The sequence below is a fragment of the Lentinus tigrinus genome, assembly GCF_003813185.1.
Source record: "Lentinus tigrinus ALCF2SS1-7 unplaced genomic scaffold L226scaffold_37, whole genome shotgun sequence".
Classification (NCBI taxonomy): domain Eukaryota; kingdom Fungi; phylum Basidiomycota; class Agaricomycetes; order Polyporales; family Polyporaceae; genus Lentinus; species Lentinus tigrinus.
Genome location: NW_027137946.1, coordinates 27,602 through 50,253, shown reverse-complemented (window position 1 = coordinate 50,253; position 22,652 = coordinate 27,602). Strand labels below are relative to the sequence as shown.

Sequence of the window (22,652 nt, the reverse complement as noted above, 5' to 3'; positions counted from 1 at the left end):
CCCATTCTGCGATCCCGCCGGGGGCACGTGGCTACTGAACGCCGTGCAGCGCAGCACAGGGCGGGACTATGTTAGACTTTATTTTCGATGTCCGTCCGAGGTCGTGTCTCGCGCCATGCGGTGAGCTCCGTTGGAACAACTCGGAGGTTCTCACCGTATGTCATACTAGCTGAACCTACCCTTGAACTTACCCTCGATCCGGTATTTGCACATGTGTCGAGAGCGGAGCGTGGAGCATGTCCCTTCACGGCAAGGAAGAGGAAGAGAGATGGGAGAGGAGAGATCATATTCAGCATATGCGTTCTACATACATGGTTAGATGCTACAAACCGGGACGCACGCATATGACGGACGAACACGGGCACGACGCGCAGTATGATACAGATCCGGGAGGAAGAGGGAGAGGAGAAAACGAGACTGTGGTGACTAGAGCCTAGTGCGGTCACCATACGATAAGTGATGCTATCGCTATCCAAGAAGAACTGAATGCGCAGGAGGGGAGGGATGAATGGAAGGATGAGAGTGCAGTCAGAGTCCGTGATGTCGAGGGATGATGTGATGCATAGCCAGCCAGGGTCCGGATCCAGAAGGCGGGGAGATGTCATACGTGGGGCAGCCAGGGCCAAAGCAGAAATCAGAGAGCGACGCCGGTGTTGTCTCCGAGCCACTCGTCCCAGAGCGCGCTCCGAGCCTCGTCGGTCGCCATGAGCTTCGCAAACTGGATCACGCGCCACACGTCCCTGAAGTCGCTTGCGAGCCCGAGGCTGATGCGCACGACGCCGAGCTCGCGGCCCATCCGCTGCTCGAACGCACGCAGCGTCGCGTCACACGGGAGCTCCGACATGGCCTGCCGCAGCCCGAGAAGGGCCGCAGCACCGCCGGGGTTGCACATGCAGCCTGTGCGGAGCGAGATGTTGTGTCGCTGTGCGGCGTATTCGACGAACGAGTTCGGGATCATCTGTCCAGAAGGCTGGTCACGACAGAAGTGTGAGCAACGCTGCAGACACGCATGAGAAGTGCTGGAGACTCACGAAGAGGAAGAGAAGGGCGACGACGGAGCCCGTGTCGGACTGCTCGCCGACGGACCTGAGGACCTTGCGCGGGGGCCGGGAGAGGATCTGGACGAGCGGGGTGCCCGTGGTGTCGTGTCGCAGGTCAGAGAGTGACGTAATGAGGTGGCGCGTGAGTGAAGAGAGGCGGAGAGGGAGGAAGGGGAGGTAGGCGGACAGGAAACGCAGGCCGTCGGTGATTGCAGGTAGGTTCAGGTAGTTGATCGTCCCGTCCTGCCGGAAACACAACTCACATCAGCCACCAGGACCCATCGACGCCGCAGCACCCTCGCTCACCTCGAACCGCTCGTGAAGCTCTCCAGTCATCGTGACAATCGTCCCTGGAGCCTGGACAACGTCGACCGTGCCCCCCGCGAACCACGGCCGCTCGAGGCGCGCGAGGAACGACTCCTTGACCACAAGCGCGCCCACGCCCGTCGGAAAGCCGAACATTTTGTAGAAGCTGATCGCCATCGCGTCGACCGGGGTCTCTGCGAGCGAGATTGTCGACGTCGGCGCTAGCGCGGCGGCATCGAGGAGGGTGGAGTAGCCTTGTGACGCGGCGAACTGAATGAGCGAGAGCGGGTTCTTTGAGCTCGAGATGTTCGATTGGCCAGTGAGCGCAAACAGGCATGCTCCTGCGCCCGCGCCGCATGGCCGATGCTGCCTCAGAACCGCCTATCGTCCGAGGGTCGCCTGTCAGCTGCGTCTGCGATGGGGGCACTCGTCGGAACGTGTACGTACCTGCGCCTCAGACTCCTCCACCCCTCCTTGCGCCGGCGAATCGATGTAGTGCACCCCGGCCCCCCGCGCCGTCGCGAACTTGCGAATCCCGTGCACGCTGTTGTGTGCGTCCGCGCAGAGCACGTAGCTGCTGCCCTCCGAGAAGGGGAACGCCTCGCCGACGAGCTTGAGCGCCGCTGTGGCGTTGGCGGTGAAGACGACGGTGTACCCGGGGGGCGCACGGAAGAAGGCGAGGACGGCTTGGCGTGCCTCGCTCGCACATGCTGCGGACAGTCGTGACCTGCAGAAAGAGATGGTGGTCAGAATGCGGACGAAGACAAAGCAAATACTGCAGTGCAGGAAGATCGCGGCACTCGGTGCCGAGCCCATGCCTATTCCGGGCGGACCGGGGGCAATTGGAGGGACGAGGACGGGCGACAGGGCACGCGCCCGTCCGAAGCCTGACGGCTAACTAGAAAACACGCGCAGAGGAAACGCTACTCACGCATTGCTGACCGAATGTGTGTTCCCAAGGATGCTGCGTGTCAGGAAGCCGGCGTGCACGCGGATGAGGCTTTCCGGGTACAGCGACCCTCCCATGTAGTCCACATACGTCTCCCCCGAGCGTTCGAGTCGCCCGAAGTCGCTCCGCCGTAGTGCGTCCACGATCCAGGTGAGCTGGTATTGCGGGTACTGCTTCAGGAACGCCCCGTACGCCACGCTCGCGCCGCCATCCTCGACGAGGTCCGGGGTGGTCGAGAGGGCATAGACCGGCGGGGGGTCGAAGCTGCGCTTCTCTTCACGATCGCTCACAGAGGCGTCCTCCTGGAAGGGATAATCTCGATAGCTGGGGAGCGAGGGTGCATATCCGGTGGGTGCGCAGCCGAGGGTGAGAGTTGAGAAGGCCTGCGAGCGCTTCCGGCCCACGGCCAGAGGTCGCGGGGCACGGTGATGTATGTCCAGGCCAGGAGCGGACGCGTGAGAGTGGGAGTTGCCCATGAGGTGCTGAGGACTGAGTATAGCTGCCGAGGTGAAATGCCTCGAGTAGGATATTGTTGCAACGAGTAGGACAGAGCGAGCCCGAGTACTGCCCAAGTTCGAGTTGCACAACGCCCCCGCCTTTATATGTTTTCGCCCAAGGTTCTAGAGTAAGCCGTTCCCAGCGCCCAGCATCCAGTTAAAGGAGATAATTTAGCCCCGCACATGAAGAAAATAGCCCCTTGTTCACTTGCGGCAGTCAGGCAGTGCCAGGATGAGAGACGGTGGCGGTTAGCATCAGGGGGAATTCGAAGGGCAGGTTCGCGGACAAGCCCGGCACGCGGGAACTCTTGACGAATCCGCCGGTGGGAAAACGAGAATACTCGCGGAACCCGAAATACAATTCGGCCGGGGCCCTCGCTCTTGTCACACCCTCGGGCTCTCGAGCTCCTCCTCCTCGGATCGACGCGCTGTGTTCGGTCCCCCGCGCACGCGTCCCCGCACGTCCAGCTCTTCGCCAGCCAGCCTTGCAATCGCCGCCGCACCCGCTAGCCTCAATCTGTCCGGAGTGCTCTCCACGACCCCGCGTCCGTTCTTGTTCTTCTGCGCACGGACACCACCTCGCCTCGGCATAACTGTACTGTACATACCATTCTGTCACTGACGCACGCCATACAACACTGGTGACGGCACTGCCCGGCTGTAGTGCGGCCCAGGCCCCAGAGAGTGACGGACCCTCAGCTGCCAGCATCCCCATTTCCCCGCACATGCCCCTCGGGTGAGGAGGGCAAGGAAGAAAAGGAAAAGGCAATCTCTCGGGAGAATCTGGATAAACATAGGAGTGCTCAGCGCTCAGCGTGCAGCGGCACCAGGCTGGCTGGCTGCGCACGCACAATGCAGCGACGAAGACATTGATAAGAGGAAGCAGCAGAAGCCAGCGCGGTACGTCAGCAGCATGGGCCTCGCACCCAGAACGCGACAAGCTCCAGTGCCGGAGGCTGAGCCAACCAGGGTGTCATGCGCCCAGGCGTGGCATGCACGCCCCGCGGCGGGTGCAGAACAGACAGACGAAGACAACTCGAGCCAGAGCCAGCGAGCCGGCCGGAGCCTTGTCGGGCGTTGCGCGGTTTTCGGGCCCGCGCCGTGCGTGATGAACGTGAACGGCAAGGTTCGCGAGCTGGCGCTCCGAGCGACCCTGCGAGCACGAGAATGATGGAGGATGTCGATGAAGGACGAAGGATGAAGGGGCACTGCACCCGTGCTGCATTAACGTTCAGCACTAGCACTTCGCGACCAGACGGGTGACGGGTTCAGCACGCACCGATACCAGTACAAGTACCCAGCCTTGGAAAGTGCAATGTACTCACAGGCCGCGTACAGCATGGCGACGTTGTAGTGCGTCCGACGGCTGTGGGACGGGCAGTATGGCAGTGGCAGTGGTAAAGAGGCCGGACGTTGGGCATTGTCCCGCAACTTCGCCCCTTCCCACCTTCGCGCCGACACCGAGGCATGCTCAGAACAGCGCATTGGGCAGACCATACCGCCGCTCTAAACTTGCAGCTTGGAGCTTGAGCCTTGAAGGTGACGCGAACGGGACTCGGGAGAGCCCCGCGTTCCCACCCACACCGCGTCCGTTATCAGACGAATCACGATCGATGGGAACCCTTCTGGCCACACGCTCAGCTAGTGGAAGTCGGAAGCCGCGGACGCAGACCGAGACTGGACGGTTGACGTTGACCGGTGAGCAGAAGCCTGAATGGCGCAACCTGACACGGAGCCCGCATACGTATACGTATACGTGAGCTGTCGTCCACGGTCCCAGTACTAGTCAGAAATGATATGAAAGCGGGGTACTAGAGTTTGCGGAACGCACCACCGTCACTGTCCGCCGAGAGCTGAGAGCTGGCGCTGAGAGTGATGCGATGTCTTGCCGGTGGGTGCCTTGTGAGTCCTTCCGTACTCGGACGAAAGGACGCGGTGCTGCCAAGTATGCATGGACTGATGACAGGAAGCGTCGATTGGCCAGGGAGCGCTGAGAAGGGATAGGACCCGGTTGGCCATCCTCGCCGCACAGGATTTAAGCTATTTGTGGGCGGGAACGGACCCGGCTGCGTCACGTTCCTGGTGGCTCCACGTCCCACAGTCGCCCTTGTAGTCGCCACTGGGCGAAGAAGCCTCCAGCATGGTACGACAGAGCGCCTGGAAATAGATCTAGAGAATCAGATATGTCCACTAGCACCCCCCGCACGTGCAGGTGATTCGTAACTCGTAACTCGTAACAGTAACAAAGGGAGAAGCTGATGCATCTGCGTCTGCACCTTGTTGCTGCGCGCACCACCACGACCGTAGCCAAGGGACGGTCGGAGTCCGGGAGCCATCTTACTGGGAGGTGCTGGTGCTGGTGCTGATGATATGCCCGCTGTGTCCCCACTGCACCATCAGAATGCGCGATGAATGGGCCCGCGCGTTCTGACCCCTTTCATTGGCACCCCTCTGCTGCGCGAGAAACAGAAGGATCCATGCACGATCACCGATGCGACCCACGGAGCGACAGAGAATCGGTGATGCTGATACGGGGATACGGGATATGGTGCACGGTGTGTTCCCCGTCGTTCTGCGCAGTGATAAGTCACAATGGTAGCTCCGACGTCCGACGCGCGTGAAGACAACGCGGCTGTGGCCTGTCAGACGGACACGGACGAGAACGAGGAGGCGTTGTCCTGGGTCCACAGGCATTGAGGCGTGAGTGCGATGCGTTGTAACTTGTAAGTATATGAGCATTGAGCACAGCGTTAGTCAATGAAGCGTATGTCCACTTCTCGATCTCACCTGCCAGTGCCAAGTGCCATCTGCCATGTGCAGTCGGGAGCGAAGAAGTCCTGAACTCTGAAGGCGTGGTATAGCCCGGTCTAGCGCCTGAGTCCTTCTTCCCAATTCCCAAGTGCTTGAAGCGAAGAAGCCGTGGCCATTCGCACGCCGTGCAGGGCGGTGCGTGCACGTCAGGAGAGAGAAATCGCATCAATTGGACGTCGGAGAGTGTTTGACGTTCGGCCTGAGGGAGACTGACCATCAAGATGAAGCCGAAGACAGTGGTCAGGGTCTAGCCGCGTGTGAAAGCCTGAGGATCGCTTGCAGCCGGGCAGAACTCAAGTCAGCGTCGCGACGAATCGAGTTCAAGAAGAAGGAGCTACATACGTACAGTATGACGGAGTACGGAGGTGCCCAGGCGACCATGTGAACGCGAACTCCTGGACATTGTTCCGCAAAAGCAGATCGCGACATTCGCCGCCGCGACTTCGAGCGACCCGTACACGCGGACTCGTACAAGGTGCCGACATATCGCAGGAGCTTACGTTGACCGTTGACTGTTGACCGTTCACGGCTCGAACGATGTCGATGAACAACAACAGAAGAAGTTCAGTAGCGTGTTGCTCGGCGGGCTTCTGGTCGGCATGGCGTCGAGGGGGCCGCGAGGCTTCGGCTTCCTCGACACCATCACTGTGTGGTGGAATGTATTATGCGTGCTTCTGGGTTCTGTTCTGCGATGGGTGATTGAGGTACGAGGTGCGAAGGTGCCAGAGGTACTCAGGCGCGTTTGGACTCGGACAATGAATTTTTGAATGGTCGCTGTTCGAGTTAGAGTTATGACCGGTCCCTTCTGTGGTTCGTGATTTATGATGAACATCAGTACGCGAAGCTTGCTTGGAAAGGCGCGCCTTGTTTAGCAGGAGACTTCCAGCTTGGCGAGACCTCGAACTGACTTACCCAGCTCGGACCACAAATCCTAATGTCGAGCGGCCTGGCCTGCTAGGAGATGAATGTCACAGTGACGGGCTAGGAACGATCTGGGTAACGCACAAATTTTGGATTTCTATCTCTCCCCCGTCCGGTCCGTCTGCGAATGCTCCCGATATTGCCAAAAGAGCCTGAGGACCATGGAGTTGTCTCGGCGGAACCTCGACGCCGCTGCGGTAGTGTCGTACTGAATCTCTGACATGTTTCCGAGGCGTAGAAGTGTAGCGATTTAGTTTCCGTCCCGGCCAGGTCGGAGCGTAAGTGTACAGTGGAAGCAAGAAAAGAGGAGTTATCATTCACGGGCGTCCACCCATTGCCGCCGATGTTCGATCTTGAAGTTCTTCGTGACTGGACGCTCTTTGCTTCCGCCTCGAGCACGTCCGGGGTTACTCTCCTATGTACGGAGAGCGGAGCTCGGATCAGCGGAACTTGCAGAAAGCGGTGCTGAATTGGGTGCTTTAGTACTTTGTATGTAGGTATGCAGAATGATGGAGATACTAGATCGTTCGACGCCCGATTCCTGAATCCTCCGATCAGGGTTAGTCTTCCGCCCTGCGACGATCCCGGTCTTCGGAGTGCGTTGGCGGATACAGTGCTCGTTGGGTATGATATTTCCATAGGTGACCGCGCGCACGAGCGTGAGGTGTACCGATCCGTGTTTGATTAACCGGTCTTTACTTGGGAAGCTCCTGTTGTATGCGCACGGTAAGTCCCGGAGCGGACGAGCAGCCATGCCATGGCTGCTCATCTCCACTGCCTGAAAAGTTCATGCGGAGTTTTCGGAGATGTACTCACCATTATGTGCATGTTTGTACTACAATGCAGACTGCCTTGCCGAATTAAATGAGCTTGACATCGTAATTTTCATCCCGACGACCCGATCGACCGCTCGTCGTTCGGAGTTCAAGTACTGCATCGCATTATTTGAGTGGCAAGTTGGTCCCTTGCTGTGCTCAGCACATACCGAGCGACATGTTTGCCTTCACAGCGAACAAATGGTTAAGTAGTACTGGTGAGTTGTCAACGCTCAACCGTCCATAGCAACAGAGCTCTGACTTACCATTTAGCCGCAGGCGACTACGAGCGCTACGCCCACGTAGTCACGTGCTTATTAAACGCCTGTAGTGTCCCAGCGCCAAGCTTGAACTTCGAACTGGCTCTGATCACCGCTCCTCCTCCTCCTCCTCACAACTCTGCCGCACTCCTTCTGCTCCTTGTCTAGTGTTCTATAATGTCTACAGCCCACAGGCCGACATGGGATCCCGCACAAGCGAAGGACGTCAAGGGTGGTTCTCGCCAGGTGTCCGTGCGCGACACGCCGGCCCACACGAAGCTGAAGTTTCGGTGCGTATCTCATAGTATGGCATCCTTTTTCTGATCTTCTGACTCTCAGAATCGTTGGTGATGCAGACAACCTGGGCAGACCTCTACGGCGGAGGTATCGAAGCGTGACCTGAGGGCCGAACTGCTTGTGGCGGAGGCGGAGGCGCGAGAGAGGAAGCGCAAGGCAGAGGGCAAGCCTGCGCTCGCTGTTGAAAACGGGAGTGCGGCGGGTGCGAAGGAGGGACAGGATGAGGAGTCGAATAAGCGGAGGAAGCTGCTGGAGGAGGCGTTGGAGTTGGACAAGGATGATGATGATGAGGATGAGGACAAGGACAAGGACGAGTGCGTGAACTCGTCCTGTCTCCCCAGCCACGTCCACATCTTGACTAACCTACGTTGGGTACGCGTTGCAGAGATGAAGACGAAGATGAGGACGATGAGGATGACGAGGAGGACGACACGGCTGAGCTCCTGCGCGAGCTCGAGAAGGTCAAGCGGGAGCGCGCAGAAGAGAAGGAGCGACAGGAGCGAGAACAGTCGGAGCAAACACAGGCGGAACGGGAGGCCGAGATTGCGACAGCCAACCCGCTGCTGAACCTCGCAGCTGCGCTCGGTCAAACACCCAACGGCGTCAACACGACGAAGCCAGGGACGTTTGCGGTGAAGAGGCGGTGGGATGACGGTGCGTTTCCTGCACATCTATCTATACTCCCGAGAGGATGCTCATGTGGCACGTTCTGTAAGACCTCATCTTCAAGAACCAGGCTATGAGTTCGCGAGACAAGAACAAGGAGCCCCATTTCGTGAATGATCTCCTGAGGACCGAGTTCCACAAGTATGTTCGTGTCCGCTGTCTTGCACTGTCACATGCTCATGCTTTTGGCTATTGTAGGAAATTTATGTCTAAGTTCATCAAGGTGTGTTCTTTGTGTAACCATACTTATGTCAAGCTAACAATGCTGCCGCTTTTCGTAACAGTGACGGATCGCGCTGTACTTCTGTTGTGTATCACTGCTCTGGGACCATCTATTCTGCTCTACATGCGCTCGGGCGTCCTAAGCATCATTTTGTGACAATGTGTGTTCGCAAGCGGGAGAGAACGCACACCATGAGATGGCAAGCAGCAATCACCCCGACTGGCGCAGACTTCCTGACGTTTCACATTGCCATGACGGCTTGCTGTCACTCATCTGAGTGACGCTATTCCGACCCCCATGAGGAAACCTCTGCAATTATAGCTCGCGCAATTAACCAGAAATATGACTGTCGCCATTTGGGTCCCAGCTAGCGGTGACTGCCATCGCATTGACTCTTCTTCACTTATTCGTTCACTCGCAAACTACTGCGGTGGGATAGCACATCTTTTCCCTTGTTTCGGGAACCCAGAACCCCAGGTATGTAGCTCTCTGAGTTGCACCCAAGGTGAAGCTGTGCCGGAGTTTCTGTGCGCATGGTACCTTGGCATCTACTTGGCTACCCCCGGCGCTTCGCGTTTCCCGTAACTCTACACGAACGCTCATGATGTACTCATCTCTTCACCGTGACCCTTCTGAGTTCTCTCGACTCTCGTTGTCGTCTTCGAAGCCCCGGAACGTCCACGAAGCCTTTCCGCGCGATGTACAGATGACGAGGTATTCATGCCGGATGAGCGGCTGCATCACGCGGCGTCCAAGTCACTATATATATGTCATAGCCTGTGCCCGTGGGCAGGCGTAGGTCGTTTCGGACGCTTTCCTTTCTCTCTCACAGGAGCCCACAAGCTGTTCTGCTCATTTGAAGTCTGAGATGGTGGACATCCTGGTGCTGGGTGCGACAGGTCAGTAAACAGTCAGCGTTGCAACCGCACAGTGTCCGCGTGGCCTTCCATTGACACTGACTCTGACTGTGATCGCGTTTCTCCTTCTCTCCAGGTTTCACCGGTCGCCTCATCACGCGATACCTATACAACCACCCACAACGCTCTTCGTTCTCGTTCGCCCTCGGGGTGCGCTCAAAGTCCAAAGGAGAGGCCCTGAAGAAGTCGCTCGGCATCGATGACACGGTCGGGCTCGTGCTGGTCGACGTGGGAGACTATGCGAGTGTGGAGGCTGCCGTGCGGAAGGTGCGCGTCGTCATCAACGTGGTGGGTCCGTACTGGTTGTGGGGAAATAATGTCGTAAAGTGAGTGTCACTGTTCGGGTGGGAAGCAGGATGTATGGGACATATGTGTGCGCCTCGCTGTGTGTGATGGTCGTGCTGTAGGATGGGGGGTCGCTGTCCGGGCACTGCACGTTCGCAGCGATGCGCGGACAGGCCTTGGAAAGTGTCATGGCCATAACCAGTACAGTGCTCGAGCCTCGCCATCTCGGGTACTTATGTGCATCGCCGCCCTGGAAGCGGAGAACGGGTGTTACGGTTAGGGTCGTATAGTGATGTTCGTTTTCATCTGACAGTTAATGCTTGGTCGAGTCCTGGGATATCCGTGCACTGGACGTTTTCCAAGGCGCCCCTAAATGCCTGATGTCGAGGCTACGTATGAGATCCTGGCGCCGTTGGACACATTCACAATCATTGTAAACGAATGTCGTTAACGTCGTTGCAAACAGGGCTTGTACGGAACACGGCAAGCGGTACGTCGACCTCGCGGGCGAGCTGCACTTCATCAAGGACATGATCATTCGGTGAGCACACTCTTCATCTCGGGTCCATGTTCACGCATTTATGGCCAATGATCCAGATACGACTACCTGGCGTCGAAGACAGGCGCGATCATTGTTCCGACATGCGGTTTCGCCTCCATCGCTGCGGATATCCCCGTCTTCCTCTCAAACCGCACGCTGAAGAGTGCGCTGGGGCCGGACGCGCAGCTAGGCCTCTCGCAGACATTTGTTCGCACCCAAGCAGGCGTCTCAGGCGGTAGTATCAACTCATTTCTGTGCGACATGGAGAAGGTGCCCAGGCGCTTTTATGAACGCTGTCAAGCGGATTACGCCCTGAGTCAAGGTACGCCGCCTTGGGTTGAACGTACATTGATCCAGTCTGCAATGGCTTGACGCTTGACGCTCGACACAGTCCGTGGCCTCCCCAGTCCGCCACCCGTACTCGCAACGCGAGTGCCCTTCTCGTCCCAGTATGGCGGCTACTGGTTCGCGGGAAAGATCAACCGGGGGATCGTGCACCGCACGTTCGGGCTGAACACGCTCGCATCATCGTATTCGAAGCTGTTCCTTGCGCAGGAGAAGGTGGAGGATGCAGCTGTGCGGCCATTGGGGTATGGGCCGCAGTTCCGGTATGCGGAGTATAAGGTGGTGGGACGGACGTGGCTCGGGGCAGCGGTGTTCAGCGCGCTGTTCACGTTCTTCTTGAGGCTGATGTTCAAGTCGCGCTTGGTGAGTAGGGCTGTGATGTTATCTCCGGTTCCAGGGCTCGGGCTAATCCAGATGGTCGCAGGCTAGAGGGTTCGTGAAGCTGTTCGCGCCTGCGCCTGGACAGGGACCCTCGGATAAGTGAGTGCGGCGGTTTCCTCGAGAGGGATGATTCTGATAGTGTTCACAGAGAGATGGAGAAGGGATGGGCGGAGGTCACGAACTTCACCCAGTCTGCGGCCTCCCCGAACGTATACGCGAAAACCGTTACGCATGTCAAGGGTGACCCAGGGTATCTCATGACAGCTTGTACGCCTTTCTATCGTCGCTGTTACCCACATGCTTCCATACTGATCCTTCTACTTGCTCCAGGGATGATTTCCGAGTGCGCACTGGCGTTGGCGCTGGACGACGCGTCTCTGCCAGTCACGGCTCGTCTTGGAGGTGTGCTCACCCCTGCGACTGCCTTTGGGGATGTGATTGTTCGCCGGCTGGAGGCGACGGGGCACATACATTTTGAGAGTGAGATCGTGCGCGGTGGTGACGAGAGCAGGAAGGACCGGTGACGGGGTGCTTGTGCACATTACTTGCAGGTAAGTTCAACGTCGGTGCGTATATCGATGAATTTTGTCATGCCGACCATGACCATGCAGGATTGTATACATTGCCTGACTGGTTGGACTTCCCACTTCCCTCGCTTGACGGCGGACGCTGCTGAGATATCTACCTATCTGGATTGCTTTAGACATTGTAACATGGATGGTTTGCATTTACTTGGTTTTGCAGTCCCCGCGAGTGGACGCGAGTGACTGGAATATGCAGGTCGGTGTCGTGTTTGCAGTCTGGGACGCCATCAGACATCCGAGACTGCTCGAAGTAGTTAGGTGAGGGTCGAGCACCTGAGAAGTAGAAGGTGGTGTCAGGTGCACCGGGGGTTATTTAAGTACGGCTTTGCTACGTACCATGGCCATGTTCTGAATCCTTTTGCGATCCTCTTCACGAGTCAAGCGCACATTCTTGTTCTGAAACCTTTCGCGCAGAAGTCAATGTTCATCACTGCATTGTCGAGTTGCGACGAACCCACGGCCGAAGACGCAGCACTCGGACGAGGCTCGGGGCCGGCGGCAACGGCGCATGCGTCATGAACAGCCTTGAGCAGCCCTCCTTATACGCGCGTGGTCATCGCGACGGTATTGCAGCTTTACTCTAACCCCCTCTTCTCGTCGCTCCTTCGCCCCGTTCGTTGTGTCGAACGACACCAAGCAGCATGCCCGTCGATATCCTCGTGTTAGGCGCGACAGGTCAGCCGACTCCGAGCTCTTCGCGAAGCGCAATCTCAAATATATAGCGTGGCGCAGGATTCACCGGCCGCCTCATTACACGTTACCTCTACAATCACCCACAGCGCAACTCGTTCACGTTCGCGATTGGCATACGCTCGAAAGCGAAAGGAGAAGAGCTGAAGAAGTCGCTCGGAATTGATGACAGCGTCTCCATTGTGCAAGTGGACGTCAACAGCTACGAGGATGTCGAGGCAGCGGTGAAGGACACGAAGGTGGTCATCAACGTGGTGGGCCCGTACTGGCTATGGGGTACGAACGTTGTCAGGTGAGTACATGGTGCTTTGCTGCGCGTGCGTACGTGTCTAGAACCTGTCTTGCGTGAAGAGCCTGCGCGGAGCATGGGAGGAGGTATGTGGACCTTGCAGGGGAGGCACACTTTATGAAGAAGATCATCGACGGGTGAGTCTATGCGGCACTTTTATTGCCATAACATATCCCTGAACATCGTGGAATGCGTATATGCAGCTACGACTTCATGTGCACCAAGACAGGCGCGATAATCGTCCCCGCGTGCGGATTCGACTCCGTCCCTGCAGACCTCCTTGTCTTCCTGTCGAATAGGACACTCAAGAATGCCCTTGGCCCAGACGCGCAGCTCGGTCTCTCCCAGACGTTCTACTCGCTCAAAGGCGGCATCTCTGGAGGCACGCTCGCGACCATGATGTCGGACATTGAGAACGTTCCCAAGTTCAGGCTGATTGAGGCACAGAAGGACTACGCCATCTCACAAGGTGCGTACACGTTTGAGGGTTCGCTGCAGCCCGCACTTGTACTGAAGACACCTCTGGGGCAGCCCGGGGACACCCCAGCCCGCCCTCCGTAGCCGCGGTGCGCATACCATTCTCGTCGCAATACGGCGCGTTCTGGCCTATGGCTATCCCCAACCGAAGCGTCGTGCAGAGGACATATGGCATCAATGCGCTGACCGCCTCGTATGCGCATCTGCTGTTCGGCATCGACCACCCGAAGCAGAAGGAGGCACTACTGCGGCCGCTCGTGTATGGCCCGCAGTTCCGGTACGCCGAGTACCTGGCGGTGGGGAGCTCGAAGCTGTTGGCTGTCTTGTTCAGCACGCTCGCGAAGATCTGGTTGTTCCTCATATTTAACTACGCTCCTGTATGCGCCCCGGTCCAGTTCCTGTGATAACACCGTACTGACCGTCTTTATCAGGCACGATGGCTCATGAAGATGTTCATGCCTAAGCCGGGAGAGGGCCCCTCAGATGAGTGCGTCGTGCTTTGCATCGTCCATTGTAACTTTATCCTAAGACCAGACCGCAGGGAGATGGAGAAGGGATGGATGACTATCACAAATTACACCGAATGCTCGAGCTCGCCGGGTGTATGGGCGAGGTCCGTCATGCGCGGCCAAGGCGACCCAGGATATCTTCTTACAGCCTGTAAGTCTATCAGCCCTCGTCCACGCCCTGATATGATCTCGGTATTCACTCACCATGCTCTCTTCTCCAGCGATGATCTCGGAAGCCGCCCTCGGACTTGCGCTAGACGACGCATCGCTCCCTCTTTCGGCACGTCTCGGCGGTATCCTGACACCATCCACGGCCCTCGGTAGCGTCCTCATCAGCCGACTTGAGGCCACCGGACGCATACATTTCGAGAGTGAACATATACGCGCCGAGGACGCTGAGAGTAGGAAAGATCGGTAATGTACTTAGGGATTTCCAGCTTGTCTTTGTTACATCGTAGCTTTGAATTGCTCTATATCATCGTAAGTGGCTTCATTCGATGTTCTTCTCAAAGCGCTGATTATTTCTTCGCAAGTGATAGTATCGCATACTGCTGGCCTCATAATGTACTCTCTTAGTGGCAACTGTTCACTGGACCCTCGGATACACTTCGGAAGCAACTTAACCACGAGTCGATACTGGACGACGTCTCTCTTCTCGACATGTGCACTATACCGTGTCCTGACGACAGCGTTGTACATGGCGGGCAGTATGTCCGAGCAGGACCCCCGCAGGCGCCTATATGGGCAAACTAGCCCTATCCGGCCCGGAGACCGGAACTCACAGCAACATGAACGAGTACGTATCAATCTGCCCGCAGCCCTCTCCTCTCCCTCCACCTTGTCCAGATCGCAGTCCAAGATATGGGTCCGCCGGGATCAGCTCTTAATGGGCGCTTTCGAGAATCCAGTCCCACTTTCAAGGCTAGAAGGCCGGCCTGCGTGCGAAGCGAAGAGGTGGCGGCGAGAACTCAGCTCGCTAATAGCGAAAGCGCACCAAGACGACGGTCAGGTGTTCTAGGTACCTGTGGTGCGGTCCTTGATACGATATGCGTTGCTGATGCTTTGGATGATAGGCGGCTTCGTTGAGGTATATATCTTGAGTCTGCTGTGTTATGCATTGCTTTTGATCTCTCACCCAACTTGTTCCCAATCGCAGACTCGCTGGCACTGACGGTCCTCCATGCTTCGGGTTTCTAGGGTAGCTGCGCCGCCTCTTCTGGCCGTGTCTGGCGTGGGCAGCGGGGCGGCCCGCACGTATGCCCAGCTGACACGCAGCAGCAGCGGCGAGAAACATACGCGATGGGTACCAAAGACAGAGACCACCATCGCGGAGGTGTTTGAGAATCTCACTGCGGAGGGACCGCCGCTTCCCCCGCGATTTGCAGACTTGAAAAGGGAGATGTGTGTCGACAAGGATGCGATGCTGCATGCATGGCGTGGGGTGTTGAAGGAGCTGGAGGGGGCGACGGAGGAGATCGCCCTGCGCGGGAATGAGGTGCGTGTTGGCTGGAATTCTTCTCTCCACGTTTTTTTGGCTTGGCTGACTAGGAGTTCTGATCGTGTTTGTACAGATGGTCATGCAGGTGCCGTACGAGGACATACAGCGGGGCCTTTCGGAGGAGCAGTTGAGAACACTGAAGAAGACTGGGGTTATCATCGTAAAGAGTGGTGTGCCCAAGGAGGCGAGTCAGCGAGCAATTGATGGACAGGGTGTAAGATGCACCAATTGACACCCGCTCGTAGGAAGCATTGGGTTGGTTGCAGTCCATCAAGGACTACGTAGCTGCGAACCCTGGCAAAGTGAAGGGCAAGTAATCTACATGAAGCGCTCTTGCGCTCTAGGAGGCTCGAACTCTGCATACTGATGCCTCAAGCTCTCCCAGGCGCACCCCGAGACAAGATCGTCTTCTACGAGCTTTACAATTCCAAGGCGCAGATCGCTGCACGCACGCACCCGGCGCTCATCACCACGCAGAAGTACCTGCTCTCCCTCTGGCACACTTCGCTCCCCGACACGCCCGTCAGCGTCCGCACTCCGCTCTCTTACTTCGACCGACTCCGCATTAGGGGGCCGGGCCCGAGCGGGGTGACCCTGGCGCCGCACATCGACGGGGGTGGCATTGAGCGGTGGGAGGACCCGGCATACAGGTCTGTGTGGAAGCGCATACTCGAGGGCGGCGATGCGTGGCGGCAGTACGACCCATTTGACATCTCGCCGCGGTTGGACGCGAACGAGGAGATGTACAAGTCACCGTAGGTTTCCTCGTCTCAGCTGTTTGACCTCTGTCGGCCAACTGACATGGTCGTCCACAGGAATCCGGGCTGCTCGATCCTCCGCCCGTGGCAGGGCTGGACTGCCATGTCGCACACGGGCCCGGGAGAGGGAACGCTCCGCGTGTTGCCCATGCTCCCGCTTGCGACGGCATACGTCATCCTTCGGCCGTTCTTCAGCCTGCGTCCAGAACTTGCTGGCGGGTTCAACGACGCCGCTGACATCCCGCTAGATGCGGACGCGTGGGTTCTTGACTTGGATAGCTCAGCGTTCCCAGGCAGCACTCCCGGGAAGACACAGGCGATCACGCCTGTCACGCACCCGCATCTCCGCATCGACAAGACCATCGTCTCCCTTCCACGCGTCGAGCCCGGAGACCAGGTCTACTGTGAGCTGTCTCATTGGACTCGGGCGTAGATACTGCGCTGCAAGACTAAAGCGGTGCGTTCCAGGGCACACGGATGTGATTCACGCGGTGGAGACGGAACACAATGGAACGGAAGACTCCTCGGTGCTGTACATCCCCGCCGTGCCACTGACGGAAAGGAAGTAAGTCTCACTGCCCGCTCGCGCCGCTCCACCTTCCTTTTAGGCCCCTGATGACTGAATTGCTGTGCGATCCTAACCCCTCCCGTGTAGTGCCGCATACGTGCGCGATCAGCGCGACAACTTCCTCCGGGGCCTCCCGTCTCCGTGAGCGTCCCAACATGTGTTTTGACATGACAGTCGTCGCTGACGTCTCCACTCCTTCCATGACAGGGATTTCCCGGGTGGCGAGGGCGAGTCCCAGTTCGTCGGCCGTGCAGGAGTCGGAGACATCACCAGTGCTGATGGGCGATCGCTTCTCGGATTCGAGCCTTTCGAGTACAGCTCTTACGTCAACGAGGGAGAACGGAAGGTCGTTGCTAGTGCTAACGAGATTCTTGGCTTCTGAGTACTGGTTGTATCCTCATTGCTTTTGTGAGTACGAGCGCAGCAAATATCTGTTGTTGTACAAACAGTTCATACACAAGTCTCTGGATACTTCTCTCGCTGCGGATGCTCAACAGGAGGATGTCAAGGAAGTATTCAACGCTACATACACATAATGTACCTAGTCGTACAACAGCGTTTCTCTGAGCTTCTCGCATGCGTCTCGCCCTAGTTCCCGTCAGGCAGCTTCAACTTCCATTCTTGCTTCGCCAGCTCCGGCTTGACGATATTGTCCGCTGGATTGACATTCTTGCGTTTCTCATGTGCTTCCATCCGCGCAGCCCAGCTGTCCGCAGACGGCGCACCGCTCTCCGCGCCGCCTTCCTCGCTCTCGGGGGCCTTCTTCCATATTTCCTCGACGGTTCCGCGCAGCTCCTCTGCGAAGTCACGGAGCTCCTCTTGCAGGGATGCGGCCTCGGCGCGATGCTCCTCGGTGAACTGAAGAAGATGCGGGAGGAGCGCGGAACTGTCGGCTGCAGCAGACATGAAGGAATGCGTCAGCATTAGCATTAGCGTGCTGCGGCGATCGCAGATGTGTGGCATCTGGGGCTTGGAACTGACCCTGAACCGTGTTGAACCTCGCCACAAGCTTGGAGACGGACTTGAGGAGGTACTCTTCTTCGTCCACCGTGCCTTTCCGCCCTGAGCCGACCTTGCGCTCGAGCTTCCTCTTCGATCGGGAGCTACGCCTGGAACGAGGAGTGTATCAGTCTGATGCCAGAATGGTGTGTGCGAGGAAGAGACTACTTACTTGGAAGATGTCTTCGAGACGGCTGAAGGTGCCACCGTGTAACGCGTGAACATCGTCGGAGCCATCGAGATGTCTGTCATGACGTCCACATTGTGGAGGTCTGTGTCTTCCACTCCGTAGAAGGCATCTTGGAATAGACGCAAGAGACAGTCAGCTACCGAACGCAAGGATCGACTGGACCAGCCTTACCTGGTTCCTCGATTTTGCGGACCCGCAGCTCACGGATGCGGTTCAATTGCTTCCGGAGTTGCTCGCGCATTTCTCCAATTTCCTCGGCGATGCGTGCACGGCATTCGAGGGTACCTGGATGAACGATCTCCTCGAGAAGTTCCGGGTGGTGCTTCAATGTAATCTGCGACCGTGTTCAGTCGTTTCCGAGTGGCACTGGAAGAGTATCAGGGAAGCCTACGATACGTCTTGCCTCCGAGAAATGGTTTCCTTCCACCAAGGCAATCACCGCTTGACGAACGTTGTCTGCATAATCGAGCAAGACAGTCGCTGCTTCGGCGAACCGCTTCTTCGACGTCAGTTCCTCTGTGTTTCAACGGTGAGTGACGCGATACGATACAACAACGTGGGGAAAGGTAATCACCCGCCACGCGGTACGCGATATCTGAGGTCGGCAGATTCTGCTGGCCGACGAGCTCGAACAACTCTTGCCAGTCTAACGCCTTCTCGTGCGCGATCAGCGCTCTCTCGGGTTTGTTCGCTTGTCTGAACACTATGATAAAGGTGAGATTGGGGAGATATGAGCGAATGAGGCGGATCGCACCAAATGCTGCCTCTCGGAACTCTCGCCGTTCGAACAACCATTCGCCATAGAGGTTGAGCACAGCCTACAGACAGTTCCGGGTCAGCCACACCGCCAAGAGATGTACTAGTGCTTTCGACCCATGCCTCGTATTTGTCGGTCCCACGCCATATTGAGAGAGCGTGGTCATACAGGTGGTGCTTCTCCACGTAGGCCAGAGCCTCATCGAAACGCTCAGGTCCTGGGATGGTAGAGTCAACAAGAGTATATACTCTTTTCAGCCGAAGGCTTACCCGCGAGACTTAGGTCCGTCAACGCCTTCTCATAGCGCTTCAGGTGGTCGTCTATTCTGAAGTGCTGATAGTACTGGTCGAGTGCGCGCAGCTCCCGCAAGAACGGCAGGTACTCCCTCGGATCCTGATACTTTGGTTAGCAAAAATTCACATTAACGGGGCGAGAGCTTGCCTTCTGCGCATGCTGCGCAACCATGAGCACCAGGGAAAAGTCGTACATCCCGAGGGCGGTATCGAAGAGCTTATCCGCGTCGACTAGGAAGATGATGTACTTGACGGCGTCCTCAACGAGATCGGGTTCCGTTTCTGCATTCAAACTCGTCAGATTGTCACTGCATGCATGAGCGACAGGATATAAACCCTTGAGACGCAACAGAACTGCGAGGCCTGCTTCGTGATCCGGAGGTCTCTTCACGACGTGTGCGGTCAAGATCGAATTGATGTACTTCTTGAGATCCTTCTGTTCGAGCTCAACGCGGATCTTGTCGCATATCTGTGACACGATGTCGTCTGGAAGGGGGCCCTGACTGGACATACTGGTCAATGATTGAACACCTAGCACGTCATGGTTCCGTACGTACCCAAGGCTGGTCAAGAAGAGGTTGATGTAATCGACATCAGACACCTGTTCCAGGAAGGACGGGATACCCTCAATGAACGCGTCTCGGTTGTGCTCGACGAACACGTTCAGGTCAACTCGATGCTTTCTGCAAGCTGTGAAGGCCTTGCCGTAGTTCCCACTATGATTGGGTCAGATGGGACGAGAACGTCGTTTATAGTTGTGACGAGAGACCGACCTGTCGATGTCTTGCTTGACAATCTCCATGACCAACGGCCGCGGGTTGATCGTCTCCAAGTTCCCTCTCGGCATCTGCAGCACGAGGCTCATGTTGCTCGGAACTGCGGTCACGATCCTTGAGCCTCGCTCCACGCGCCGTGTCCCGAGCTCAGGCAATGGTGCGTCCGCCGCCAAGAGGACCTTCGCTAGCTCTACAAGCGGCGCGAAGTGCGCAACGTGCGCCGTGGTCGTGTAGATGAGATATCCGGGGGTTGTCGTGAAGGAGTTGACGTTCGCGGCGAGCGTGCGTTCCGCGTGGCCATTTGTGACATGTAGCTTGTTTGAGTGCGACAGGCCGATGTACAACTGCGACTCGTTGGCGGACGCCTGAGCGATCCAGAAACAGAATTCGGGGAATTGGGCGACTTCGGTGACATCCTTCGTCTCGGGGTCGACTGCGGCAGAGTGAGCAAACGCAAAAGGACCACATACAACGAAGAGTACCAACCTTGAAAGACCTGAGCATCGGGACTCTGCCACAGGACTCCCTGCCCCGCAATGAGCCTGCCATTGCGCGCCGGGAGCGGAACGACGGTCTGCTTGCTCTCGTCTCCCAGGATATCGAGGACGCAGACGACGTCATTCGCATCGCCGCTCGTGTCAGTGCCTAGGATGATGAGTCGTATTGCTTCTTGAGAGCCATCGCTTTGGTCAAAGACGACCTGGCGGTAACTCCTTGAGCCTGTACCCTCGAGGACCCCCGACCAAAGAGTTGCCGGATCGATGACCTTTCCCCGACCGGGTCCAAGCCGTGTCTTCAGATCGAAGATCTCGACAATGCCCGGCTCCCATAGCGCTGCAAACAGGTCGCTACGTGACGCGAACGCAGCGTGTATAGGAGTGGGCGAGCGTCGGGGCATGGGCGGCAGCGATACGTCAGGGAGCTTCAAGGAAAGTGTATGCGACGACATGGGCGGAGGGACGTTCTGCGTTCGGAATGGGGTGAGAAGTAGGTTCGCTGTGAATCGATGCAGCATGAGCATGTGCCAAGGATGAAGACATGTCGCTCACTTACTACCATCGATGACAGCGACAGAGCCGGAATCCATTGGGGGTTTGCTAGGGGAGGCGAGCGTATCCCATGCGTACGCACGCTGGATGACTTGCGCTGTTTAATTCAGAAGGTCAGTGAAGACACCACACCTACCAATTTACGACTACTCACAATGAGTCGTTAGGATAATGCGAAGCGGGTCTTCAGGATGCCACTTGACCGTCGTAAAACGGCCTGGGGAACCGTCCGGACCGCTTGGTGCAGTAATCTCCTGCTTGAGGTACCTGATCGTGTGTCAGTGCAGGCCTGTATCAGCACTCCGAGGAATTTACCAGTGATAATTGCCTGTGGTCCATAGCTGCACTAAAGGTTATTGTGAGCATAACGGAATTTTCGCATGTGCAGATCCAGGCATACCGACGTCTCCATCGTCCCGCTCTATCCATACACTCAACACATTCGAATCCGAGCTCCACCCTACCTCGCGCACGCGATATCCCCACTTGCGCTGCTTCCCAATCGCGTTTGACTCGGGGTTCCACTCACGTAAAGTCAACTCCCCGTGGCGAAGACCGTTCCGTTCGAAGAAGACGATGTCGTGCCGTCCATCGCGCCCCGGTCCCAGCCCAGAACCACCGTCTGCCTTCGGGCTCGACTCTCCGGGAATGCTCCCGAAGCGTTGCGTGCTGACGATGAGGTTCCCGGATGGACGCCAAGACAGCGCATGCTCCAAGCCAGGGACAGGTTCCGCAGTACTCTGCAGCGCTGCCTCGCGGGAGTACACGCGGACCTTGCGGTGCGGTCTCGTCTCCATCTAATCGCGCCCCCGTCAGCAACGACGTGTAGAGCGAATGATCGTGGCGAAACGCACCTCGTTGGCACCCTCGAGCACGCTCACTGTGAAGTAAGCGCCATCTCCTCGCCAGCTGATTCGGACGTGGCCGTCGTCGTCCGGACTTGCTCCAACGGCTGCAGCTGGAATCGAAGAGGTCGCAGCCGCCTTTCCAAGGGATCCATGGAACTGGGTGTGCTTAGCACCCCAGCCGACGTTTATCGGCGCATCTGCCGCAGTAGAGTCAGTAGGTGAAGCCGTTCGAGGGCCCAATCGAATCGAACCTTCGCCGAAGTCCGACGGATGGAGAGGACCCTCGGAAAGGACGTCGAATGTTGATGTCATGACGAGCAACTTGTCTTCGCCTGTGGACAATTCCTGTCAGAAATTGTGCGGACGATCCAAATGGAATGCGCGACCTGTGACGAGCACCAGCAGCGTGTCGTCGGGACTCCATGCTGCACCCATGATGCCACCCTCTACAGAGCCGACAACCTCTGCCTGAAACGTCGTTAGCATCATGACCCGTTTCACTTTATAGTACTGAGGCGTACCGATGGTTGGTCATCATCCAGCGGGATAGTCGTTATATCGCCGGCACGCGTGACCGCGACAAGCGTATGCGAATCCGGTAGGACATGCAGAGAGAGCACTTCGGGATCACACCAAGATCCATACGGTGGCTTTTTGAGGGGGCCTGCAGACCATGGATTGCCCGAAGCCAACGTAGGTGTCTGGAATGATGTCACCAGCGACGGCGTTACCTGAAGAAAACGAAGTCAGTCAAAGGAGCTTCACAATCCGCTCCGGCTTACGCTGTGTTCGAGTTCGCCTTCTTTGCGAAGGGTCCAAACCTCAATCCGAGCCTCTCCGTCATGTGTGTTATGTTTGCTCTCTGTCGTTAGCAGAAGTGCATTCTGGTCGAGGTCTACAGCCACTGCTGTGAGACTGCTGGACCCCGGCTCGTTGGTCGATGAGAATTCCGCTTCAGTAAGGGATACATTCGACAGTTCTCGCAAGCTGAGGCTACGCATCAATGGCACCTCTTGTTTCCCTGCTATGTGATAGGGTCAGCGGAACGAGTGTCAGAAGAACAATGGGGTTAGCGTTCAAGCAAGTCAAGTTTATTCAGGTCGATATTCAGGT

The 22,652-nt window shown here is 57.2% G+C and overlaps 9 protein-coding genes across 9 annotated transcripts; 4 read left to right on the top strand and 5 right to left on the bottom strand.

Moving 5' to 3' along the window:
- Positions 1-634: 634 nt before the first annotated feature.
- L226DRAFT_470171 (PLP-dependent transferase) lies at positions 635-2,771 on the bottom strand (the record flags this gene model as incomplete). The annotated part of the gene is made up of 5 exons (XM_067676285.1): positions 635-970; positions 1,032-1,283; positions 1,347-1,727; positions 1,794-2,073; positions 2,278-2,771. The coding sequence occupies 5 exons, from the start codon at positions 2,769-2,771 to the stop codon at positions 635-637; spliced, it is 1,743 nt and encodes a 580-aa protein (XP_067530981.1).
- A 729-nt stretch (positions 2,772-3,500) lies between these two features.
- On the bottom strand, positions 3,501-4,397 carry L226DRAFT_227388 (uncharacterized protein). The gene is made up of 2 exons (XM_067673058.1): positions 4,072-4,397; positions 3,501-4,011 (listed from the first exon to the last, which is right to left on the bottom strand). The coding sequence occupies exons 1-2, from the start codon at positions 4,287-4,289 to the stop codon at positions 3,603-3,605; spliced, it is 627 nt and encodes a 208-aa protein (XP_067530980.1). The 5' UTR covers positions 4,290-4,397; the 3' UTR covers positions 3,501-3,602.
- A 478-nt stretch (positions 4,398-4,875) lies between these two features.
- Positions 4,876-6,015, bottom strand: L226DRAFT_227359 (uncharacterized protein). Its single transcript, XM_067673057.1, has 3 exons — positions 5,950-6,015; positions 5,580-5,878; positions 4,876-5,512 (listed from the first exon to the last, which is right to left on the bottom strand). Exons 2-3 carry the CDS (start codon positions 5,818-5,820, stop codon positions 5,130-5,132), a joined length of 624 nt encoding a protein of 207 aa, XP_067530979.1. The 5' UTR covers positions 5,821-5,878; positions 5,950-6,015; the 3' UTR covers positions 4,876-5,129.
- A 160-nt stretch (positions 6,016-6,175) lies between these two features.
- L226DRAFT_538877 (uncharacterized protein) lies at positions 6,176-7,559 on the bottom strand. Its single transcript, XM_067681583.1, has 5 exons — positions 7,510-7,559; positions 7,341-7,455; positions 6,609-7,234; positions 6,516-6,554; positions 6,176-6,451 (listed from the first exon to the last, which is right to left on the bottom strand). The coding sequence occupies exons 3-5, from the start codon at positions 7,161-7,163 to the stop codon at positions 6,266-6,268; spliced, it is 780 nt and encodes a 259-aa protein (XP_067530978.1). The 5' UTR covers positions 7,164-7,234; positions 7,341-7,455; positions 7,510-7,559; the 3' UTR covers positions 6,176-6,265.
- Positions 7,531-8,920, top strand: L226DRAFT_227353 (Cwf15/Cwc15 cell cycle control protein). The gene is made up of 7 exons (XM_067673056.1): positions 7,531-7,557; positions 7,613-7,889; positions 7,956-8,212; positions 8,284-8,550; positions 8,613-8,703; positions 8,761-8,785; positions 8,847-8,920. The coding sequence occupies exons 2-7, from the start codon at positions 7,777-7,779 to the stop codon at positions 8,847-8,849; spliced, it is 756 nt and encodes a 251-aa protein (XP_067530977.1). The 5' UTR covers positions 7,531-7,557; positions 7,613-7,776; the 3' UTR covers positions 8,850-8,920.
- A 1,424-nt stretch (positions 8,921-10,344) lies between these two features.
- On the top strand, positions 10,345-12,129 carry L226DRAFT_227179 (uncharacterized protein). The gene is made up of 6 exons (XM_067673054.1): positions 10,345-10,528; positions 10,585-10,850; positions 10,920-11,236; positions 11,298-11,353; positions 11,403-11,521; positions 11,585-12,129. Exons 1-6 carry the CDS (start codon positions 10,518-10,520, stop codon positions 11,776-11,778), a joined length of 963 nt encoding a protein of 320 aa, XP_067530976.1. The 5' UTR covers positions 10,345-10,517; the 3' UTR covers positions 11,779-12,129.
- A 92-nt stretch (positions 12,130-12,221) lies between these two features.
- L226DRAFT_538874 (uncharacterized protein) lies at positions 12,222-14,418 on the top strand. The gene is made up of 9 exons (XM_067681582.1): positions 12,222-12,513; positions 12,571-12,820; positions 12,880-12,954; positions 13,021-13,286; positions 13,349-13,671; positions 13,726-13,781; positions 13,836-13,954; positions 14,025-14,283; positions 14,337-14,418. The coding sequence occupies exons 1-8, from the start codon at positions 12,480-12,482 to the stop codon at positions 14,219-14,221; spliced, it is 1,320 nt and encodes a 439-aa protein (XP_067530975.1). The 5' UTR covers positions 12,222-12,479; the 3' UTR covers positions 14,222-14,283; positions 14,337-14,418.
- A 459-nt stretch (positions 14,419-14,877) lies between these two features.
- On the top strand, positions 14,878-17,120 carry L226DRAFT_538873 (DUF1479-domain-containing protein). The gene is made up of 8 exons (XM_067681581.1): positions 14,878-15,298; positions 15,375-15,485; positions 15,547-15,610; positions 15,687-16,056; positions 16,117-16,463; positions 16,528-16,624; positions 16,715-16,768; positions 16,835-17,120. The coding sequence occupies exons 1-8, from the start codon at positions 14,984-14,986 to the stop codon at positions 17,007-17,009; spliced, it is 1,533 nt and encodes a 510-aa protein (XP_067530974.1). The 5' UTR covers positions 14,878-14,983; the 3' UTR covers positions 17,010-17,120.
- Positions 17,051-22,613, bottom strand: L226DRAFT_492892 (IkappaB kinase complex IKAP component). The gene is made up of 23 exons (XM_067677409.1): positions 22,322-22,613; positions 22,061-22,270; positions 21,926-22,007; positions 21,791-21,871; positions 21,546-21,736; positions 21,092-21,488; positions 21,007-21,037; positions 20,846-20,958; positions 20,696-20,788; positions 20,129-20,638; positions 19,640-20,075; positions 19,424-19,582; positions 19,203-19,369; positions 19,000-19,148; positions 18,843-18,966; positions 18,690-18,790; positions 18,571-18,634; positions 18,391-18,519; positions 18,208-18,332; positions 17,988-18,150; positions 17,799-17,925; positions 17,609-17,736; positions 17,051-17,520 (listed from the first exon to the last, which is right to left on the bottom strand). The coding sequence occupies exons 1-23, from the start codon at positions 22,538-22,540 to the stop codon at positions 17,216-17,218; spliced, it is 4,104 nt and encodes a 1,367-aa protein (XP_067530973.1). The 5' UTR covers positions 22,541-22,613; the 3' UTR covers positions 17,051-17,215.
- Positions 22,614-22,652: the final 39 nt, after the last annotated feature.

Excerpts from the sequence above, each read along its gene's own strand:
- L226DRAFT_227388 (XM_067673058.1), bottom strand. The coding sequence starts at position 4,289 with ATGGTCTGCCCAATGCGCTGTTCTGAGCATGCCTCGGTGTCGGCGCGA. Across the intron at positions 4,012-4,071 it reads GGGTACTTGTACTGGTATCG|CACGGGTGCAGTGCCCCTTC; the intron begins GTGCGTGCTGAA and ends ACGTTAATGCAG.
- L226DRAFT_227359 (XM_067673057.1), bottom strand. The coding sequence starts at position 5,820 with ATGGTCAGTCTCCCTCAGGCCGAACGTCAAACACTCTCCGACGTCCAA. Across the intron at positions 5,513-5,579 it reads ATGGCACTTGGCACTGGCAG|TTACAACGCATCGCACTCAC; the intron begins GTGAGATCGAGA and ends TATACTTACAAG.
- L226DRAFT_538877 (XM_067681583.1), bottom strand. The coding sequence starts at position 7,163 with ATGGAAATATCATACCCAACGAGCACTGTATCCGCCAACGCACTCCGA. Across the intron at positions 6,555-6,608 it reads GAGATAGAAATCCAAAATTT|GCCAGGCCGCTCGACATTAG; the intron begins GTGCGTTACCCA and ends ATCTCCTAGCAG. Across the intron at positions 6,452-6,515 it reads GGATTTGTGGTCCGAGCTGG|CAAGCTTCGCGTACTGATGT; the intron begins GTAAGTCAGTTC and ends CGCCTTTCCAAG.
- L226DRAFT_227353 (XM_067673056.1), top strand. The coding sequence starts at position 7,777 with ATGTCTACAGCCCACAGGCCGACATGGGATCCCGCACAAGCGAAGGAC. Across the intron at positions 7,890-7,955 it reads CACACGAAGCTGAAGTTTCG|ACAACCTGGGCAGACCTCTA; the intron begins GTGCGTATCTCA and ends TTGGTGATGCAG. Across the intron at positions 8,551-8,612 it reads GAAGAGGCGGTGGGATGACG|ACCTCATCTTCAAGAACCAG; the intron begins GTGCGTTTCCTG and ends ACGTTCTGTAAG.
- L226DRAFT_227179 (XM_067673054.1), top strand. Across the intron at positions 10,851-10,919 it reads GGATTACGCCCTGAGTCAAG|TCCGTGGCCTCCCCAGTCCG; the intron begins GTACGCCGCCTT and ends CGCTCGACACAG. Across the intron at positions 11,237-11,297 it reads TGATGTTCAAGTCGCGCTTG|GCTAGAGGGTTCGTGAAGCT; the intron begins GTGAGTAGGGCT and ends AGATGGTCGCAG.
- L226DRAFT_538874 (XM_067681582.1), top strand. The coding sequence starts at position 12,480 with ATGCCCGTCGATATCCTCGTGTTAGGCGCGACAG. Across the intron at positions 12,955-13,020 it reads ATGAAGAAGATCATCGACGG|CTACGACTTCATGTGCACCA; the intron begins GTGAGTCTATGC and ends GCGTATATGCAG. Across the intron at positions 13,287-13,348 it reads GGACTACGCCATCTCACAAG|CCCGGGGACACCCCAGCCCG; the intron begins GTGCGTACACGT and ends CCTCTGGGGCAG.
- L226DRAFT_538873 (XM_067681581.1), top strand. The coding sequence starts at position 14,984 with ATGCTTCGGGTTTCTAGGGTAGCTGCGCCGCCTCTTCTGGCCGTGTCT. Across the intron at positions 15,299-15,374 it reads TCGCCCTGCGCGGGAATGAG|ATGGTCATGCAGGTGCCGTA; the intron begins GTGCGTGTTGGC and ends GTGTTTGTACAG. Across the intron at positions 16,625-16,714 it reads GTGCCACTGACGGAAAGGAA|TGCCGCATACGTGCGCGATC; the intron begins GTAAGTCTCACT and ends CCTCCCGTGTAG.
- L226DRAFT_492892 (XM_067677409.1), bottom strand. The coding sequence starts at position 22,540 with ATGCGTAGCCTCAGCTTGCGAGAACTGTCGAATGTATCCCTTACTGAA. Across the intron at positions 18,791-18,842 it reads GACGGACCTAAGTCTCGCGG|GACCTGAGCGTTTCGATGAG; the intron begins GTAAGCCTTCGG and ends CTACCATCCCAG. Across the intron at positions 18,635-18,689 it reads CCGACAAATACGAGGCATGG|GCTGTGCTCAACCTCTATGG; the intron begins GTCGAAAGCACT and ends AACTGTCTGTAG.